Here is a 23,084-nt window from a genome sequence, read left to right as displayed (position 1 = left end):
TATTAAATTTAGAGGGGTAGCTTAATCCATCCCCCAAGTGGAATTGTGAAATGTTTAATTACAACCCTCCTACCAAATACTACAGCAGAAGAAAGAGTTATTGACAGAGCACATAAGCTGCCTTGGCAAAAATCGATCTCCAAAACCTATAATAGAGATATTATAGTACAACTATATTTTAAATATTAAAGAAGCCCTGATGTACGCAACAAAGAAACTCCAATCTCTACCGACACCATTCGAAAAGATCAAAATATTTTCGGACCTCTCAGAAGCAACAATGCAGAACAGAAGGAAATTCTTCCCCATCACTTCAATCCACCGGGATAAGAAAATACTAAACAAGTGGGGGTTCCCAACTAAATTGATTGTTTCAAAAAACAACTTAAGCCACATCATCATGAAATAAGAGGAAGGCCAAAAGCTCCTGCAGACATGGGGCCTCCTGGATCCATGGGCACGGGTATTCCATCCCTTTGGCTCATTGAAGCAATTCGCCAATCAGAAGAGGTCCTCATTTCCAAGGAACCAACAACCACTGAGAACCGAAAACCTCCGGAAACAGATACAGAGGCTTTCATCTTCTTATTGCTGAACTTTTATCCCCCCCCCCCCCCACGAGCCCACTATAGTGGTGGTCATTTCTGATAGCCTCCCACTGAAGGTGTTTCTATAGACGATCATATTTCAAATTCTTTTTTAGTTTACAAGTTTTCGTACAACCCATCCCACCTCCCAGCACAAAAAAAAGAAGTACACAAACTCAAAAAAAATTTGATCCATCCTACAGACCACTCGTCAGATGCCGGCCCAGAGATTACAGATCCAAATCTTCATAATAAGACACTAGATGAGAGGAAGATTTCAAACCATGTACCAAAAGACTCAAATTGGCCATAAACCTTCTAGCAATAAACACAAAGGGTCTTAACTCTCCTTTCAAAAGGTAATCCCTATGGAAGTAGGCTATAGCATCCAAAGCTGATATAGTCTGTGTCTCGACTATTACAGGCAAAAAAAAAAAGCAGGCGTTATAGTTGCAGTTAAAGACACACTGGACTTTGACCTGATTGAATCAGTAGTAGATGAAGGGGGAAGATACATTGTTTTGGTTTGCAAAATTAATGGAATGATACCAACTCTAGTCAATGTTTATGCACCAAATTCCTCCCAAGTAAGTTTCATGAATAAGACTGAGAATCACTAAAATAGTATTGAGAGGCCAGTTAATAATGTGTGGGGACTTTAATATTATATCTGCAGTAAATACAAATAGCTGGAACAGATCAGGGGCTCCCTCCCTCTCTCCTTGGCTAACCAAAGAATAATTATATGATAGGTTCAGGTGTACAAATGCCAACTCAAAAGAATACTCCTTCTACTCCCCTAGACATAAGATTTTTTCTAGGATAGATATGTTCCTGACAGATTTCTTTCTACGTCCTAAGATCCTAAAAGCCTTGATAGGGATGAAACAATGCTTTATTGATGAAAATCCCCAAACATAGGGAAAAAATCTAGTCAGCCATTAGGGAATACTTCTTAGTAAACAATTTAAAAAAGAAAAGGAGAGGAATTTTCACCCCTTCTCACACAAATAAAAGATCTGGAAGTCACCCTAAGCATAAACACCCCCAACGCTACATTCGGAGTTGCTTAAAGTGAGACATAGGCTTAGGCTGCCTGTCAATGGGCGATAGTTTAGTTACACTATTACACTATGGAAAGCATTCACTGCGTTACCTGCAGCCGGATCATCGCCGCGGGTAACGCAGTGAACGCTTTCCATAGTGTTGCTATGGAAAGCACCCCCCCCCCCATGCATGAGCGGAGAATCACAGATCACAGAGATTCTCCGCTCGTAGGAATCAAATCGCGGCATGCCGCGATTCTCTGCAGTGAGCCTATCTGTCAGATAGGCTCACCACAGAGAACTGAGAGCTCTCCCCCTCCTCCCCCGCTGCGGAATATCACTAGTGATATTCCGCAATGGCCGTAGATACAGGGCCCTTAGAGAAATTATGTTGGCGGAAAACGATAAACAACTGAAATCCGTAAGAACAACATACTATGTAGCCAATAATAGATTTAACAAACTAATGGCAAATGGAACAAAACAAAAATACATTTAAATCCAAACTACCCTTCCTCTTGGACTCAGCAATTAACAACAAAATCACCCACTCTAAAGACATAGCAGAGCAATTCAAACACTTCTACGAAGAACGTCATAATCTAAAGACTGATCCCACTACCCCTCAACCATTTGGGGAAATGATAGTCTTTCCTTACAAAAATCAGCCTCTTCCAACGACATAAAAATCAATAAGACAAATTAAATGAACCCCTCACCACACAGGAGATCGAGAAGGTAATTCAGATATAAAAAATAAAGCCCCAGGCCCAGATGGATACGCTAATGAACATTATCAATTCTTTGGTCCATCCTTGGCCCCATATTTGATTAACATTTTTTGAAGAGACAATGTCTCTCCAAAAAATGGCTACCTCCCATTAGAGATATTTTAAGCCACCAAAGTCACAATACCTATACCAGAGAAACCCACATTTGCAATACTAGTAGTGTGCACAGGTACACACAGCACGGGTATGATACAATACTGGTAGTGTGCACAGGTACGCACAGCACGGGACTCCCTGACTCTCACCCACGCCAATGTCCCTTCCTAGAGGTAGCCCCAAAGGTGGACAGGTCCAGGCCGCCAACACTGACCCTATGCTGCCTAGTGGCAAGACAGCAAGGAACCGCCGTACCTATGCAGAAAACAACTTACTGGTACCGACAGGCTAGGCTGAATGGATGGACCAATATGACAGGAAAAACTGGTAAACCCGCAGCAGCTACTATCAGCAGTAGCAGAACACCCAGCACAAACTGGGAACAGGTAAAAGTACCAGAGCCAGAACTCAGCAGGTATGAACAGCAGGACTGCTCAGGGATCACTGGAGAATAATCGGCAACACCCAGGCAGCAAGAGCTGGATCTTATAGGGAGGCGGGAGAAGCTGGTTGGCTGCCAGACAAGTCAATAACCACCCACACCTCTCAGACACTAGCAGGAGAATTAACCTAGACTAGAATGTACAGGAGCTGTTAACCCTGGCAAGTCTGGATGGAACCTACAGACACTAGGTGTGCTGGCAAATATTGAACCAAGTGCTGACAGACGTAACACCCATGACCAACCCAGCGAATTTTAGACCCATCTCTTTGCTAAACAGTGACACCAAACTCTATGCAAAGATCATAGCCTTGTAAAACCCTCTCTAATTAATAGTGATTAGGTGGTCTTTGTAGGAGGTTGACAGGCCTCTGATGGCACCCGATTAATATTGGATCTGATCTACAGAGCTGGGGACCAGAGTATGCCTTCTCTGCTTCCAAACTTGGATGCTGATAAGGCGTTTGATAGGATCCACTGGGGCCAATACAAGTTGTTATCAAGATGGTACTAACCTCCAACCAGAATACATAGATTTGCACAGGAGTTTCCTCAGAGTGTTGGAGGGAATGCAGGGGGTGTAGGCTCGCCGATCCATATTTTCTGGGCGTGCCCCCTTCTACAAAAGGTTTGGAACCCAGTGTTCTCCATGATCTCTAAAATGGTTGGCACTAGTATAAAACCTAGCCCTCGTCTGGCGCTGCTCCTTTTTGAGATTGAAGACATTTCCACAAAATAACTAGAATAACCAAACATATTCTACTCTTTTTTTTCTATGACAGAGCAGAGACATCTGTTCAGACACATGAAGTAAAAGGCATATGGAGGTACAGTATAGGTCTCATGCAACTCTATGGCCCTTTTATGGTTTCATACAAAATAAACCCGTAATTCAGCCATGTGCATAAACCGCAGCACATTGTATTTGCACATGAATGAGGTTTGGAGAGGGCTATAATCAGGGGTTTGCGCACGTGTCTGTGCGTATTACTTTTTGCACATACAGGGCTAGTTTACACACATGCATAACATCCCCTTTCCGTGGAAATTAATGGCTATTAAAGCCTAATAAGGGTCAGCTGTCTTCTTTTTCCTTTATTTTGCGCAGTGATTTATCCTTCCCTTTGCGTATTTGCACACCTGCCATAGGTTCCTATAGCAGTTTCGCCACACAAAACGCAGAAAAATAAAGCAAAGCACACCAGCGGTTTCAGACGAGTGTATTTACACGTGTATTGGCGCATAGTACTGTACGTATTTGCACATGTAGGGCTTGTTTATACATGTGTGTGAAATACCCTGCCCTGATTTAAAAGGCTATTCAGCCTATTGATGTCCAGTTGTGTTCTCATTTTCACAAAATGATGCTGTGTATTGCACACGCATTTGCGCACCTCCCATAGACTTCTACAGAAACTGTGCTCTGCAAATATGCAGAAATATAATTGGGTACTATTTTTTTGAGTGCATGGTGCAAATACGTCCGTGTAAAGCGACCCTAAGGTCTCCTGCAGGCAGGCGATTTTGCAAAATTGCTTGTGCAACCCGCAGAGACTATAACCCATTGAATTCAATGGGTTCACTCACATTCAGTGTTTTTTACGCTATAGTTTTGCATGTGAGAAAAAAATATGCTATATGCTCTATTTTTGTGTGCATTTGCGCACCCAAGTAGCCATAGGAGTCTATGGGGTGCGCGTTTGTAGATTTTGCAGTGTTAATTGATAATACCAGTGTCTAATTAGGCTATTCAGCCACTTCAATCACGGCACGGAATGTGAAAAGGCACAGCAGTGCAAAGAAGTCCAGTAAACAACACTGCTACGCGGGCGAAAGCATGTGGTAGCGCTTCCTTCACAGTCCAATTACATCACACTCTCGTGAACGTATATACGCCTACACCCATCTACAGGAGTCCTTAGTTTCGGAGTCCTAAATGTATGAACATGACCTATTCTTTACGCTCAACACAGGCAAATTATACTCTATATGTAAGAACACTATGATTTAAACATCACAATACATGTTCCGTTTTATTGTATTCAAATCTAGATATGCCATCATAGTTTGTATTCACAGTAATCACAGGTTTTTGTACAATATGCTGCATCATATTCCAGAACCAGAAGTACAACCACCTATGTATTCATCCATATACAAGTGGTCTACAATGAAAACATCAGCAGTATCACCAAAAAGTAGCATTTCATAATAGTACAAAAACTCTGCAGTTTTCCATAAAGTGCAATATTGAACAAAACAACCCATCTAATCAGGGGTGTAGCTAAAGGCTCATGAGCCCGGGTGCAAAAGTTTATATTGGGGCCCCCCAACTTCTCTTCACCCCTTAATGCAGAGGCATTATGTGAAGCTCCTGGGCCCCAGTGCAAAACCTGTAACAGGGCCCCCAACTACCGGTATAATGGTTTATTCATTGTACTAAGCTCCCTATAGAGAGAAGAGGGGCCTTTTGCATCCTCTGCATCCCCTATGATTATGTCAGTGCATCTAATTTTTGTGATACTACCTAATTATCTGTCGTTATGAAGTAGAATGAAAGAAGACAAGTGGGCAGAGCACTGTGTTATAGGAATCGATAGAGGTGTTCAAAAAACTATAATCTGAAGAAGGTGCTGCCAGCCTAGTAGCACCAATCTGTGCTTATTTATAACAAGTGACAAAAATGGACTAAGTCTTTAGTGTGACCCATAGAAAGAGAGTCAGAGTCTGATCATAGGTTGCAGTGGAAGCTTTATTGAAACCAGCTTGTAACACGTTTCGAGATGCCTTTTCTTTTAGAGTGATATATCCCTGTGTAGCTACACAGGAGAGAAGATGTGCATGTGAAGAGTGCTCCACAGCTAAAGCACATCTTGTTATACATGAGAGAGTTCATCCAGGAGACACTGACAATGAGGACTGAAACATTTCACTTTCCAGACACCTGGCTGTTTGAGTTAGTTCCTGTGAAGTACCACCATTTCATGGAGCTGTCATTTAACCCATGGATGTTTTTTAATCTTGGGAACTTTTTGTGAGTCTTTCAACTCTCCAGTTGAAGAAGAGGCATCTTAGCCCGAAACACATTACAAGCTGGTTTCAATAAAACCTCCACTTCTGCCTACAATTGGACTCTACTTCTCTTTCTTTAGGCTGTGCCAAAGTTTTAGTCCATACTATGCCCCTTACTGAATACAATATGATAATATTCTACTTCCCAAGTCATAGACTGAAGTGTACAGCAAATTTGAAAAGAGGATTGCAGGCGGCTCACTCATTTATGGGCAATATGAACTAACAAAAAAAGATTTTTTTTTTAAGAAAGACCCTCAAGACATTTTCTCCCACCAAGTACCATTAAATAATGTGCTTACATTAGACCTCTCTTATCAAATCAGTGAGGCCGGAGTACTCCAGTGAAGTTTAGTAAAGTGGATCACAATTTTCAACATTAAAAACCTAAAACTTTAACATTCGTTCAAATTCCTAAATATCATTATCTAGTAAAGAGGAATAATACCAGCACAGAAGAAGTATATACTGTGGCAACTGATGTGCATGCATACTGCAGCTGATATGCAGAATGTTATATACTTATGAATCCATATATTCTAGACCAAATAATCAGTTTCAAAGGTACAGAAGTAGCAGCATGTGTCTGCTAAGGGTATATATAAAGTGGAAGTTTTTTTGGAAGAAAGTTCTGCAACTGTTTAACAAATTGGAATGAGTTTTGTAAACGTCCATGGAAATTCTGCATAAACAGCCCCATTCAGATGTATGAAATGGAATTTAAAAAGGTATTCCCATCTCATTCAATCACTGGACGTATTCTGTAACTCCCATTTACCAGCAGTTTCCATAATCCTGGCCACCTCTGGCTGTGACATACGGATGTGTATTCCCCTCTCAGTCATTACTAATTGTCACATGAATAACCCTTTAAATCTCAGCCAATTCTGCAACAAATCTGCTAAACATATTGGAACAATTTTTTTGCTTTGTTTTCAACCATGATAATGCACTGAGTTAAGATAACTGGGTTGGTTTACAGTACCTGCAGTGCTATGTAAAACCACATACAACATATATGAATATTGTTACATACATGTATAAACCTAAATATAAATATTTCACTGTACAAAAAAAATTATATATCTGCTGCCAACTAGTGGTCGCTTTTGGGAATGTACAAACTTCGTAGAAACTACTTTTTACTGTATCCCTCATCATAATTACCTAAGTTCTGCTAGTTACTACGCTCAATAAATTCCACAATGTGTTCACAGATATGTCTTTTCTCTGTGCCCCACAAATAACATAAGGTAGCAAATATTAATGACATATTGCAATTTTGAATACTTTACAATGTCACACTATCCAGACAATCAAGAAAAACCATCAGCATTGTATTGTTTAAAAGAATCCTAATTCATTTCAAGATTGTTTGCCATGAAATCACAAAGTATTGACTACTTCTAGCCAATAAAAATGCTTTTAAAACTGTGGGAGTGCAAACAAAAGGACATTGGCACACATCCCAGTGTTATGCTACTCAGTGCAACTCTGCTCCTTTTAGACTGTAAATGAATTAATTATGCCAATTACACAAAGGCATGCATGATGAACATGTAGATTAGGCTAAACGAAATGACTGAGACATACAGTAAGGTCACACTGCTATTTCCACCCTGTTGCTTATTCAAGATAGCTACAATAAACTGCACTAACTGCATACAGCAAATCACAGAAGAGACACTGCATAGCTGAGCTAAGTGACTTACGGTACTCCTCTCTGCCTACTAGACCACATCTCCAGATCACTTATTACTGTACCAAATTACACAGATAGCCCAGATCACAAGACTTGTCAAGCCTTTCAGAGAAACACAGTAAACACCCCTTGGGCCTTCTCTATTTCATTTCTGACAGTTTTTTAACATTTGCAAGTTTGTGCATTGAATTTAGGGATATGCTCACTAATCCACAGCACTATCAATTGTCTTTTCTTGAATGACATAATAGTTAGAAGGTGCATTAAGACCTGATTTGCACCAACACCAAGTCCTTTTCTTGCATGTTGTAACAGTGAAAATTACACCAATTAAATGAAATCTAGTAATAGAATACAATATAACATGGCATGGGTAGATCTTCCTCCTTCACACACATCTTTTACATATTTGCCTTGTACTATTCATTTTCTTCTAACCAGCAGCAGCGAAGCTCATTCATACATTTCTATGCAAATCAGCAAACACCTCTACTACACTATAGATTACCCTTGAACTGCCAGTTTAGTCTGCACCACTGAGTGACATTTAAAGGGTTTGTGGCATCCTCCTCACTGCTTCACTTCTATTAACAGTGTCTCTCCCAGGCAAATGAGTCTTGGCTATGTCTGGAAAATTAACTATTTCTTGTTCTTGTCTGATTGTGGAGGAGGACAAGAGATAGTAAAGGTCTTTGCTGGTTCATCTTCATTACATTTTGCAGAGATCAATGGCAATAAAAGTGTTTTAGGACACACAAATGATCACAGGCTGAATTGCACCAAACTACCCAATAAATGCATATATAACTGCTCACAAATGTTCTTCATTTCCAAGTGAAATGCCATTTGACACAGTGCAGATGCAAGAGAGGAGCAGATAGCCTGTGTGTCACTTACCAGTTGCATCCCACAGATAAACATCAGTGTGCACCTGCCGCTGCAAAAACCCATGATTTCCAAAAGCTTGATGTCCAATACTCCTTGTCAGTGGTTTCCCAATGAAGTCAAATAGCAAGTGTCTTGTGCAGGTCTCTGAGCAATGATCGGCATTAGGACCTAGGAGGTCACCTGCAGCCCCAACATACCTTTACTGTTAGCAGAGGAAGCAGTCAGGGCTTTTGGAGTGGGACACAAGAGGCTGCTGCTTGGTACAGCTGCTCACATATCCCAGGGCTGGAGGCAGCTCGTAGAAGAAGCAGCAGCCTGGCAACATGTCATTCCCTGCATGCTGCAAGCAATGAGAGAGCTCCTGAGCCTGGATCACAAGCAGCAGAGGAGGGATGCTCTCATCCACACAAGGGGAAGGAGGAGGTGTGAGGAAGAGGAGGAGGGCTACAAGGGGGAATCCTCTCTCAGTTTCTTTACCACCTCTTTCTCCTCCTTGTCTTGGTAGACAGTTCACCCTATGTCATTCACACGTCTGTAGTGGAGATCCATAGGGAGATTCACATAGCATCAACCTTTTCAAAGCCTGACGTGTACTTCACACAAAAAGAAACATTGTCCCAAACTTTGGTAAACATGGGTTAGTTTGTAAATACATATATGATACATGAAATACATTGCAAACCTCATCAATGAATGAAAAAATGGCAATGCATATTTAATATGAGGTTCAGCGTGTAGTATATGTAAAGCAAGTTGCTGTAGTAAAGTTGGCATGTTCACATGGGGAGGATTTGCTGCAGGATGTCAGCAGTGGACATTCTGCAGCACATCTACAGCTGAAAGTCTGCATCAAAAGCTGCGCCATTTAGGGCTTCTTCATACAAGTGAGTTTGCATAAGCAATACCCAGAGAATAGAACCCATTGTTTTCACTTTCGGTTTTGCATTCACAACCCCCCCCCCCCCCCCTCCCGCAGCATGCTCTATTTTGGTGGGCATTTGCACACAAAAGGCACCTTAGGAATCTAAGGAGATGTGCCATTTGCGCATGTGATACCCATGAAATTGCGCGATGAACTGGGCGATTTTGTGGGGAAATCAACACACCAGGGACTAATTCAGGCAGCACAGTCTTTTAAATCACGGCGCAGGTGAGTCTCGTGCCAATGTGAATGGTCCCTGACAGTGCAAAACATACAGTAAAAAAGCGCAGATAGTCGTTGCATGATAACACTTTTGCACTTATGTTCATGTTTAGAATTCGCTTGTGATGGCGTAACATAATAGTGCTGTGGAGGGAGCGCTATCGCAGGATACCGCGCGCGATTCAGTGCATTCTATTGTACTTTTCTACTTAGGGAGAGCACCTAGACAGTGAGTGAGGAGACTCAAAAGGCCATTCATGCTCCTCTGGGTAACATACAAACATACAAATAAGGGAGATGGAATAATACCTCCACAGTGCCACCTATTGCTTGTATAAAGTCTAACTTTGGCTTGAAGGAACGCTGCCTTCCAATAGGTGGCACTGTGGAGGTATCATTCCATCTCCCTTATTTGCATATTACCCGGAGGAGTATGAATGTTCTTTTGAGTCTCCTCACTCACCGTCTAGATGCTCTCCCTAAGGAGAAAAGATAGCATTTCTGACACCCCACCCCCTCCCATCCCAGGCCTTCCACTAGCAAAGCCAAATTCCTACTGTACACTAATGAAGGGCAAATACTCTGAAACAGCTGTCTACGTACATGGAGTTTGGCTTTGCTTTCAATTTCCAGTCATTGTTACAAGGCTTGTATCAAGAGTCTAATTTTGGGTTGAAGGAATGCTGCCTTTCAGTAGGTGGCACTGTGGAGGTATTATTCCATCTTGCTTATTTGCACTGTACTTTTCTACGCTGCCGAGCCCATTCACATTGGCGCGGGACACATCCGCACCGTGATTGAACAACACCTCAAAATTGTGCAGTGTGTGATTTCATGCGCACAGGGTGCGCATTTCAGCGCCCCCCATAGGCTACTATGGTGCCTTGAGTGCACACAACAATAAAGTATGCTGCATATATTTTTGTGCGTGTGCGAAAATTGAGCGCAAAAACGCAGAATGTGAGGGAACACATTGAAATCAATGGGTTCTATTGTCTGTGGTTGTGCGCGCAAAATCACGCATCTGCAGAAGTCCTAAGTCCGGATTTTGATGCAGTTTTTAATGCAGATTCTTGCTGCAGAATTCAGCACCTCATTGAAAGCAGGTATATTACGCAATGCATCTGATGCTAAAATTGACATGCTGTGGATTTAAACTCTGCACTGCAGATCAATTTTCACACGGGTTTGAGGGCTTATTCACAGGAGTCGGCTGATATACGCCACCATCTGCGCTGTCTTCCCATTTCCCTCCCCCTCGCCGGCTCTCTGCCTCTCTCCTCCCCTCCGGCTGTTTGCAATGGGAGGAGGCGGGGCAGGGGTGGAGCTAAGCCCTTGCTCCTTGTCCGCAACCAGCAATGGGAGCCGTTACACAGCTGACCGAAAATCACTACGCTCGTGTGAATGAGCGCTTTTTCTGTTGATTGTTTTCATAGTGTGTGGGTGAGATTTCCTGAAATCTAATCCACTTGGTGTGTACTATGTGGACAGCTTTAATGTGCAGAGAATAGAACACATTGCTTTCAATGGGCTCACTCTCACTTTTGCTCTTGCGCGCGCATTTCGTGGGCGCAAAAAACCCCAGCGACATGCTCCATTTTTGTGTGCATAGGAGTCTATTCAGGAGGGGGGGCGCAAATGTGCACTCGATTCTTATGCAGTCCGCGCTAATGTTCATCTTAAGCTGCCCTAATACGCTGTATATATTCTGCACAAAAATTCACAGTGAGAAGTACACAGTACACATGCCATGTGTGAACATGCTCTGAGGACTCTTTCACACGAGCGTCATCTTAGCGCGCAATAGGCAGAGAATAGAATATATTGATTTTAATGTCCTTTTTCTTGAGCTTGCAAGAAATAAGAATTGCTCTATTTTTGTGCGTATTTACGAACCAATAGTCCCGATAGAGGTCTCTGGGAGGTGCGCAAATTCTTGCACAATACGCATAGGGATGTGTGAAACACTGCGCCATTCCGTGAAATAAGAACACATCTACATTAGCCTAAATAGCCATTTAAATCAGGGTGTGGTCGAGTTCTGCTTGCATATGAACATGTCCTGCATGCGCCAAAAAGTACAGTAAACTACGCAGACACACACACAAATCAACCTCGTTCAGAGTACATATATGTTTCACTGAAGCGTGTGCATTTTCTCATACACCCATGTGAAGCAGCTCTTATAGGCCATTTTAAAGCAAGTTTTCTAAACTGGACAATACTTAGAGATTTTGCATTATTTTTCTATTTTTTATGAACTTGAATAGACAGATCGAAAGGAGAGCACCAGAGGGCTATCATCACACTTAACTGCCTTCTGCAATGATAGCCGACCGAACAATCATTCACTTGTACGAATACTTCTAATCATTGTCCAGTGTAAAACGTGCAGCGATCAAATAATGAATAATAATTTGCTTGCTTTTCATTGATCGCATCTTTTATGCTGACGTAAAAATGATCATTTGTCAGCAGTGCATCCACTCATGTAAACCGCCATCCGCCTGTCATATTCAATGGAACAGCATAAGAGGAGGAAAGAACACAATGGTCAGCCAGAAGAATACACACGAGCATTGTAACATATAAATGGAAGTGTTGCTGTGTTACAGACAATTTATCTGCCCGTGTAAAAGGATCCTTCCTAAATTCCCACTGCTCTCAATTATTGCCTATGTATAACTGTTAGGGCTTATTCACACAACTGCATTTACACAGGTATTTAGCCGTGTAAAAAAATAGACAAAACTTTGCGGCCATGGGAAGCCTTGGATTCCGATTTCTTTATTCAGATGCAGATGAACGATTTTTGAGCCACATAAAAAGTCATTATAAGGGCTCCTGCACACTTGCGTTTTTTTCACGCGTTATAGCTGCCATTTTTTCAAACAATATCACTGCTTTTTTCACATGATTGTCAATAAGACTTTCTAATGTTAAAAACGCACCGACTTGCAAAGCGTTTTTAACACTAGAAAGTCCCATTGACAATGGCGTGAAAAAACGGAAGTGTGCAGGAGCCCTAAAGGCTACTTTCACAGAGGCGAGTGCAATATAGAGGCGAGAAACTTAGCCCAATATTGCGCTTATCAACATGCATTTTACATCCTGACATATCGCATCACTTCTGTGAAATTGCAATCCTCAGGGCGCCTACCCACTGGCGTTTTTTTTCCTGCGATGCTAAATTGCGTTTTGCGTTTTTTCTGAAGAGCAATTAGTATAGAATGTGTTCTTGTCCATTGGGGGTTTTTTTTCCGGTCCGTTGCAATTTTTAACATAGGAACTGTCAGTTGCATATGTCTCCTTATTTTTCTCTTAATGCACCCATGATTGTCAATGGAAATTAACGAAAAAGCCGTGAAAAACGCGCGGAAAACGCTGCGTTTTTCACGCACGAAAATCGGCAACGCCAGTGGGTAGGCGACCTCAGGCACATGTTTCTCGCAAAACACATAAAACTCATGTGAGATTTTCGCCCATGTGAATAAGCCTTATCACTAGCAAAAACTTTTGGTCTGCCTTTATGCATGTGCTTAAAGGGGTTTTCCGGCCATGACAAACACGTATACACTTCTCTATGGCCATTACAAAGCACTTTGTAATATACTGTGTGCTTTGTAAATGAGCCATACAGAAGCTATATACTTACCTGAACCAGTGACCCCCACTAGGTTTATGAATCCGTCGTCCTTGGATATGATAAATCCAGCCAGCTCCATTCTTCATTTGTCGCGCAGGCACAGTAGCGCTTGTCGGAGTCTCAGGAACACGCGTCTGATTAGCCGCGCAAGCGGAGTCCATTCAAAGTTCCGGAGCTGAAGCTGATCCACAACAGTGTCTACTGGCCAACTGTCCTCAGCTAAAGGGTAAGTGGGGGGTCATTATTACTAACGGGGGCAGTATCGGCGGTTACTATTACTAGTGCTGCCATGGAGGGAGGGTGGGGGGGGGCAGTGGGTCAGAGTGGGTGGTGTCACTATTACTACTGGGGGCAGTATCAGCGGTCACTATTACTAGTCCTGCCATGGGGGAATGGGGACGGGTGTGAGGTGTGGGTGGGTGGTGTCACTATTACTACTGGGGCAACTATTGGCGGTCTGTATTACTACTGGGGCAACTATTAGGTGTCACTATTACCACTGGGGCAACTATTGGGGGTCACTATTACTACTGGGGCAACTATTGAGGGTCTGTAATACTACTGGTGCAACTGTTGGGGGTCACTATTACTACTTGGTCAACTATTGGGGGTCTGTATTACTACTGGGGCAACTATTGGGGGGTCTGTATTACTACTGGGGCAACTATTGGGGGTTTGTATTACTACTGGGGCAACTTTTGGGGGTCTGTATTACTATTGGGGCAACTTTTGTGGGGTCACTATTACTACTGGGGCAACTATCATGTGTGATACTGTCTGCTGAGCCGATGTATCTAGGCAAGATATAAAAGTATATTAATCTGCAGCACTCACATATAAACCAGTGCACTGGTGGAGTGGGTACAAATACAGGACGCCATCCCAGATCAGGATTCGACCCAGATCCGCCACATAGTCCAAGGCTTAGATACATCTGCTCAGTAGATGTATTCCACAGGATCTGCTTAGATACTTCAGCTCTGCAGACATATCACACATGATCGGCTTAGATACGTCTTGTCAGAACCTGCAACTCTCGGGGCCGCCGTGCCCGCACCACCGGTCCTGCCACCCGGGCTACAGGAGTGCGGCGTAGGGGAGCCCCGGTTCTGGTGATCTCCCCGGGCCGCTGTAAGACTGGTCGCCGCCGGGTTGCTAGGGAGGCAGCTGGTGCTTCTAGTCACTTGACTACCAGGCTGGCTTCCCTAGTAACGGTCTGTGCTGCAAGACTGGGGGCGTGCCCCCAGCACCTCCCTGATTAGCCCTGCTGCTGTCAGGCTCCCCGCCCCAATCAGCTTCTGGGGCGGGAGCACTGACAGCATTTAAATATGTGTGTTTTCCTTTCAGGCCTTGCCAGTGTTAGTTTGGTTCTCCAGCTGCACCCGCGTTTATCCTGACTGCTCTTGTGACCTCGGCTTTTCTGACACCTGCTTTTGGACTTGACTACGTTTTGCCTGACCCTTCTGTACTGCGTACCCTCTTGTTGCCTACCCGGATTGTCTGACCATTCTACCGTTGTTTGTCTCAGTGTCTGTTTGTCTCCCGTGTCCCGCTTCCCTAGTGAGGGTAGGGACCGTCGCCCAGTTGTCGCCCTGGGGGTTAGCCCAGGGGGGCAAGTAGGCAGGGACAGGGGTTGCGGGATATCTCAGGGACCCCCATATCCCGGACACTGTCCTGACAGTAACACTGGCCGAACGAAGGTCAGACCCTTGCATCCGCCCGGCGACTTTGAGCCCCTCGATGGAGGCCGTGGCGGCTGTAGCGAACCAGGTCCAGGTCCTTACGACCCTTGCCCAGGACCTAACCGCCCGCTTGCAGCCACGGGAACAAGTGGCAGCTGCAGGCCCCATGCAGCCCTCGTCCGCTCCAGGAACAATGTCAGAACCTCGAGCCACGCTTCCGGATTGCTTCTCCGGAGAGAGAGATCAGTTTTTTGCATTTAGGGAGAGCTGCAAGCTCTACTTTGATCTCCGCCCCCACTCCTCTGGTACTGAATACCAGAAAGTGGGAATCGTAATTACCCGCCTGAGGGGAGAGCCCCAAAATTGGGCTTTCTCGCTACCAGCTGGCTCTCCAGCCCGACTATCCCTTGACGCCTTTTTTTTCCGCCCTGGGTCAAATTTATGACGAACCCGACCGGGCGGGCTACGCAGTCTCCAAACTTCTGGCCCTGCGCCAGGGTTGTAAGATGGCGGAGGACTACTGTTCCCAATTTCGTCAACATTGTACGGAATCCCGGTGGAACGATGCCGCCCTAAAAGACTTATTTTTGACCGGCCTGTCTGAGGGTCTCAAGGACCTACTTGTGGCCCACCCAGAGCCTAGAACTCTGGAGCAAGCCATGTCGCTGGCTATTCGAGCCGACCGACGTTTGAGGGCCAGACACGCCGCTCGGACCACCCCACTCCCCACGTCTACTTCTTCGACTGACCCGACCTTTTACCCTCCCACCACCGAGGCCATGGAGCTGGGAGCCATGACCCCCAAGCAACGACGGGAACACCGCCTGAAGAAGAACCTCTGCTTCTACTGTGGGGAGCCGGGTCACCGCATTGCTACCTGCGCTAAGAAGCCACGGCAGGAAGAACTCCCGCTCCTAGGCAGTCGTCGGGGGGACTGTCTAGGAGCCAAGGTACTCCCTGTGTTGTCCAAGATGTTAGTGCCTTGCACCCTAGAATTTCATGCTTTCCACCGCACTGGGCAAGCCTTTGTTGATTCTGGGGCTGCGGCTAATTTCGTTAACTTTAATTTCGTTGCTCAACTGTCCGGAGTTTTGTTACGTTTAGAGACTCCGATTCTGGTTTCAGGAGTGGACTCCACTCCATTGCAAGCAGGGGTGGTTAATCTGGTTACCCCTGAAGTAAGGTTTACGATAGGAGCCTTACACGTGGAAACCTGCACCTTTCTAGTGATGAGAGATTTGTCTGTGGACGTCGTCCTAGGCCTCCCCTGGCTCCGGGAGCACAACCCGGTAGTAAATTGGGACACGTTGGAACTGGTAAAGTGGGGTCCCCGCTGTGTCAACCACCTTTGTGCGGTGAAGGTGGGAATCTCCACCTGCGAGGGGACCCCCCTACCAGAATACCTCTCCGAGTTTTCTGACGTGTTCTCCAAACAACTATCTGAAGCTCTGCCCCCTCATAGGGAATGGGACTGTAAAATAGACTTGATTCCTGGGGCCAAACTTCCTAAGGGCCGCATTTATAACGTTACGGTCCCAGAGAGAGAATCCATGAGGGACTACATCCACGACAGTCTGGCCAAGGGGCACATCCGGCCCTCAGAATCCCCGGTGGGTGCCGGGTTTTTCTTCGTTGAGAAGAAGGATGGGGGTCTCCGGCCCTGTATTGACTATAGAGAGCTAAATAAAATCACAGTCCGAAACCAGTATGCTCTTCCACTCATTCCTGACCTCCTCAACCAGGTCGCTGGTGCCCGATGGTTTTCTAAACTTGATCTCAGGGGAGCATACAACCTCATCCGCATTCGGGAAGGGGATGAGTGGAAAACCGCCTTCAATACGCCCCTCGGGCATTTTGAATACCTAGTTATGCCTTTTGGATTGTGTAACGCCCCCGCCATTTTTCAGGGGTACATGAACTCAGTGTTTCAGGATATCATGGGGGTGTTCGTGGTTGTATATCTAGACGACATTTTGATTTTTTCCTCCGACTTGCCGAGTCACCATACTCACGTTCAGACTGTGCTAGCTCGACTCAGACATAACAAGCTGTTTGCTAAACTCGAGAAATGTGTTTTCGGGGTACAAAAGATATCATTTTTGGGGTATATCATCACGCCATGCGACTTCCAGATGGATCCTGAAAAGGTGAAGGCCATCACGGAGTGGGCCCAGCCAGGGTCGTTGAAAGCCCTTCAACGCTTCCTCGGCTTCGCCAACTACTATCGCAAATTCATTAAAGACTTCTCCGTGGTGGCTAAACCTCTAACTGACCTCACCAGAAAGGGGGCAGATGTGAGGACCTGGTCTTCTGAGGCTCTGAGGGCCTTCGATACCCTAAAGGCGGCGTTCTCTTCTGCACCTGTCCTAGTACAACCGGATCTGTCCAGCCCTTTTGTGGTGGAGGTAGATGCCTCTGAGTTTGGTGTGGGAGCGGTACTGTCCCAAGGTCCCTCCACTCTCACCAACCTTAGACCGTGTGCCTATTTTTCTAGGAAGTTTTCTTCCACCGAACGGAACTATGATATAGGCAACCGGGAATTGCTGGCGATTAAGTGGGCTTTCGAAGAGTGGAGGCATTTTTTGGAAGGAGCCCATCACCAGATCACGGTACTCACAGACCATAAAAACCTCACCTATCTAGATTCCGCTAAGAGGTTAAATGCTCGGCAAGCCCGCTGGGCCTTGTTTTTCTCTCGGTTCAATTTTGTTGTTACCTATAGACCCGGTTCTAAGAATGTCAAGGCTGATGCCCTGTCTAGGAGTTTTGGTTCTCCGGAACCTTCCGAGCCGGAGCCTGAGAGCATTCTCTCCCCTGGGGTGGTCCTCGCTGCTGTCTCCTCCGACCTTTCACCTCTCATTTACGCCGCTCAACAATCGGCTCCTGAAGCCCTTCCGGAAGGTAAATTATTTGTCCCGTTATCACTGAGATTGAAAGTGTTAGAGGAGACACATGCTTCAGTCCTAGCTGGACACCCCGGCATCAGGGGTACTCTGGAGTTAGCGGCCAGACTCTATTGGTGGCCGCACATGGCCAAGGATGTACGGGTATTTGTGTCCGCGTGCCCGGTTTGCGCAAGGGGGAAGAACCTCAGGAGACGTCCTGAGGGGCCTCTTCTGCCCTTGCCCATTCCGTCCAGGCCATGGTCCCATTTGTCCATGGATTTTATTACTGATCTGCCATCCTCGCTGGGGAATACGGTCATTTGGGTAATAGTTGACCGTTTCTCTAAAATGTCTCATTTTGTTCCACTTGGCAAGTTGCCTAACGCCAAACTTTTGTCTGAGATGTTCATCAAGGAGATTGTTCGGTTACATGGGATCCCCGAGGATATTGTGTCAGATAGAGGGGTTCAGTTCGTCGCTCGCTTCTGGCGAGCCTTCTGTAAAAATCTAAACGTTAATTTGTCCTTTTCCTCCGCTTTCCATCCCGAGAGTAACGGACAAACGGAACGGATGAATCAAGAACTTATCCAGTATCTGCGACTGTTTGTCTCTGATAACCAGTATCAGTGGGCCAACTACTTACCTCTCGCCGAATTTGCTATTAACAACCATGGTAACTCGTCGACCCAACTGTCACCTTTTTTTTGTAACTATGGGTTTCATCCCCGGTTCTCGCTTTCTACTCCTTTTGTCTCGAACAATCCGGCCGCTGACATATCCGCTGAAGAACTGTGCACAGTTTGGGCCCAGGTTCGTAAGAACCTTCAGGGTTCCCAAGAGAAACTGCGTAAATACGCAAATAAAAGACGGACTATCTCTGCACCTTTTGTGGTCGGGGAGCAGGTTTTATTATCATCCAAGAATCTGAGACTTAAGGTTCCCTCCCTGAAACTTGCTCCTCGGTTCATTGGCCCATTTACGGTTTCTCAGGTTATCAACCCGGTGGCATATAAGTTGGCACTTCCTGACCCCTGGAAGGTCCACAAGGTTTTTCACAAGAACTTGCTTAAGAAGTATGTGACTCCAGTTCTCCCCACCCAGAACCCACCTCCTCCCTCTCTGGTACAGGGGGAACTGGAGTATGAAGTAGAAAGGCTTGTGGATGCCCGACGGGTTAGAGGTGGGCTGCAGTACCTGGTCCACTGGAGAGGATTTGGCCCTGAGGATAGGACGTGGGTCCCTGCCAGGGACGTTCATGCGCCACGCCTAGTCCAGTCATTCCACAGGGCTTTCCCGCTTAAGCCCGCACCGGGCCATGGGGGTCCGGTGTCCCCCCGTAGAAGGGGGGGTACTGTCAGAACCTGCAACTCTCGGGGCCGCCGTGCCCGCACCACCGGTCCTGCCACCCGGGCTACAGGAGTGCGGCGTAGGGGAGCCCCGGTTCTGGTGATCTCCCCGGGCCGCTGTAAGACTGGTCGCCGCCGGGTTGCTAGGGAGGCAGCTGGTGCTTCTAGTCACTTGACTACCAGGCTGGCTTCCCTAGTAACGGTCTGTGCTGCAAGACTGGGGGCGTGCCCCCAGCACCTCCCTGATTAGCCCTGCTGCTGTCAGGCTCCCCGCCCCAATCAGCTTCTGGGGCGGGAGCACTGACAGCATTTAAATATGTGTGTTTTCCTTTCAGGCCTTGCCAGTGTTAGTTTGGTTCTCCAGCTGCACCCGCGTTTATCCTGACTGCTCTTGTGACCTCGGCTTTTCTGACACCTGCTTTTGGACTTGACTACGTTTTGCCTGACCCTTCTGTACTGCGTACCCTCTTGTTGCCTACCCGGATTGTCTGACCATTCTACCGTTGTTTGTCTCAGTGTCTGTTTGTCTCCCGTGTCCCGCTTCCCTAGTGAGGGTAGGGACCGTCGCCCAGTTGTCGCCCTGGGGGTTAGCCCAGGGGGGCAAGTAGGCAGGGACAGGGGTTGCGGGATATCTCAGGGACCCCCATATCCCGGACACTGTCCTGACACGTCTGTTGAGCAGATGTATCTAAACGGATCACGTGATACGTCAGCTGAGCTGATGTATCACACATGATTGGCTTAGATACATCTGCTCAGCAGACATATTCCACAGGATCTGCTTAGATACATAGCTCAGCAGACAGCACATTGAAACCAGAATGGGCGGGAGGTGGGAGGGAGCAGGAGAAGGTCCCGTACTGTAGAGTGAATTTAGATGGGGCCTGGGCAGGGCTGGGTGGCACCTGGACGGGACCAGAAGAGACTGCGGAGGACATCCTGTCATCATTGAGAGTGTGCACACATAGGGGGAGGCGTAGGGCATAGTGGGATTGCAGCACAACAGCGCCATCTTTGAAATCTGCTTGGAACATCAGTTTACAAAGAAAGAAAAAGACAGAACAGGTAATATGCCTGGCGTTTTGAACCCATGTCTGCTGTGTTTTAAAATGGTTAGTGAAAGAAAAGCATTATATTATAAAAAAAAATGTCACCTTGCGTGGCGGGACAACTCCTTTAATGCATTCATAAAAATGATTTGCAGTGTTACTGAAGTTACTTTTAAGAGCTTGTATAGGATTAAAAAAACATGTCTGCTTTCTTTTAAAAATGTTATCACAGTTGTCCATAGGATTAAAGCTTGGCCACATTTACTTTGATGAAGCAAAGCTGCAGTACCGGACACTACACTTTCACAGGTGTAGCTCTAAGGTTCTTCTCACATCTGCACTCAGGGGTTTCACTTTCCTATTCTGTCATATGAACAGGAAAACAGAATTCCTGCCAGAGCAGATCTATCCTATGATGAAACTCAACAGCAGTGACAGACTCAGCTGACTATAATGGAGTCATCCGTCTTCCTTCATGCCTTCCAGCATTTTCCTGAACCAAATAGTGCAGCATGCTGTGCTATTCTGGCCAGAAGTTTTGGACGGATTAGTGTCAATGTGAACAGAACCCAGTCCTATGTAGCCCCTTTTAGTTATTCTCAATTCCCAGCATTGATATGTTCAGTATAAGGACTTCTTCACATGGGCATACGTGCAGTTGCATGTGCCTCGGCGCTGTGTTTTTGTGGAACGAACAATGTTTTTCTGTCTGTGTATTGGTGTATGTTACTGTACTTTTTATACACCCAAGGTATGTTTTTTTTTGCGCACGGGACTCAGCCACACTGCGATTTAGCCTAATGAGTTACAGATGTTTTCTTTTTCCTATGGAATTGTGCAGCAAATTGTGCATCCTGTTGTATATTGCGTGTGCATTTGCACATTCCCATAGACTTCTGTGGGAACCTATGGTGCGCAAATGCACACAAAAGTTGAACATGCTGCGTTTTTCCATGTGTGCATATTCCCTATGCATTGCACATGCAAATTTTGTGCATGCATATACACTTCTTTGAAGGATCCCTACGCAGCATTATGTCCTCCCAAAAATGCCTTTATAAGGGTGCCTTCACATGGGCATCAAAATCGCATGAGATGTTTGTGTTGCGAGACGCACAAATCTTGCACCCATATTAACGTCATTCTTTTCAATGGGGTCATACACCTCAGCGATGTTTTCCTGCATGGCACTGCAATGTGATGCTATGCAGGAAACAAATCGCAGCATGTTCTATCTTTCTGCGTGATCTCGCGTCACAAGCCCATTGTTTTAAATATGGCCGGTAGCAGCATAGTGGGGTCACCCATTGAAAGCAATAGGAGAAACTTGGTGATCCTCCTGACAGCTGCGGCAGGAAGATAGCTTCTTCCCCGAAGTGATGGGTGGCTGTTTTGGCATGAAAATGCCTCACATCCTCGGGAAATTCACATGGTGGGGAGTGCAATATGGGGGCAGGATCCCCATATTGCACTCACCAGTGTGAAGTTAGCCTAAGAGTGCTTTCATAGGTTGTGCTGCTGGGACCTGTTGTTCTAGGGGTTTCCAAGAGCACAGCTTTACAGGTGTGGGATGTTTGAGCTGGCTGGGTGTAGATTTTTTCAGCCAGTCAATCTCCATTGGTCTGCTGCACATATATATATGAGCCCCTCTGGCTAGAGGATGCTGGTTTCCCTATATTCTGGTGTTTGCTTTAATGCATGTCGTTCTGTGTGTGTTTACAGTGATGTGTTCTGTTGGGTCTGTGCAGGCGGCTGGACACGTGGTATGAAAAGTCCTGTTCTGTTTGGTATGTAATCCATAGAGTGTTGGTGTGATCTGTCGTGTCCTGCTTTGGATCGTTTACCATCTGGGGTGAGTGAGGTGCTTAGTTTCCAGCATGGGGCCGTCCCTATTGGGACGATTCCCCCACTTGCAGGTAGGATTCATGGGGTAAGTTGTCTTGTGAGAGTAGGGACCTACGAGACAATGAGTACCCTTGTTGCAAGCTCGTGGGCTTAAGTGTTTTGGCCAAAATATGAACCAATACCTTGTACCATATCTATTCCATCTGTTTAGGTTTGCAGGTATGCTAGGTGAGTGTTTTGGGTGTTTTTCAGTCATGCTCTAGCTGTGGGGAAGCCAGAGCTTGGAGCTGGTTCCTCTGTTTACCCGAGTCTACTCAAAGCTAAGTACAGCTAATTATATCTGTTACATCTTGTTTGCTGTGGTATTTTTCTATCCCACGTAGGGTCAGCTAGTGGCTTAGGTACCGGGCAGGTTACCTGTGTATAGGCAGATGCCTCCCCTTGGTAGGTTCATTAGGGACAGCATTTCTTTCCTGGCGGTTGTCTTTATTGTTTACCACTGTTAAGTGTGCATTTGCAGCATTATTTCAGGGTACAGGTCCAGCGCATCCCGTTTAGACATGACACCACTATTTATTACGGGTGTATTTTTCTAGCTGATTTTTCTCTCATAGTGTTGCCGTGAGATTGAAAAGTTGCAGCATATTCAATTTTTTTTTCCAATGGGTGAGAAAAAAATTGCATCAGACTCACATGCATGTACATGCGCGTTTCATGTGAGTGTGATGTGTGTTTTCATTTTTCCTATTGAAAATATATGCGATTTTCATGTGTGTTGTAGTTACATAGAAAATCATAATTTTACAACCACAATATCAATCGGAGTTTGTCAGACTAATATTGCGCTTGCCCATGTAAATACA

General features: G+C 45.5%; 1 protein-coding gene across 1 annotated transcript in view; it reads right to left on the bottom strand.

Annotated features, from left to right (window-relative positions):
* NKAIN2 (sodium/potassium transporting ATPase interacting 2) overlaps positions 1–8,980 on the bottom strand; it is a 793,322-nt gene extending 784,342 nt beyond the window's left edge. The window contains exon 1 of the mRNA XM_066591198.1: positions 8,634–8,980. Within this exon, the coding sequence (XP_066447295.1) occupies positions 8,634–8,687 (54 nt within the window). The 5' untranslated portion in view covers positions 8,688–8,980. The remainder of the gene's footprint in view (positions 1–8,633) is intronic.
* Between the last annotated feature and the right edge of the window lie 14,104 nt (positions 8,981–23,084).

Source organism: Eleutherodactylus coqui, chromosome 1 (assembly GCF_035609145.1).
Source record: "Eleutherodactylus coqui strain aEleCoq1 chromosome 1, aEleCoq1.hap1, whole genome shotgun sequence".
Lineage (NCBI taxonomy): Eukaryota > Metazoa > Chordata > Amphibia > Anura > Eleutherodactylidae > Eleutherodactylus > Eleutherodactylus coqui.
This window is presented reverse-complemented; position numbering and strand designations above follow the sequence as displayed.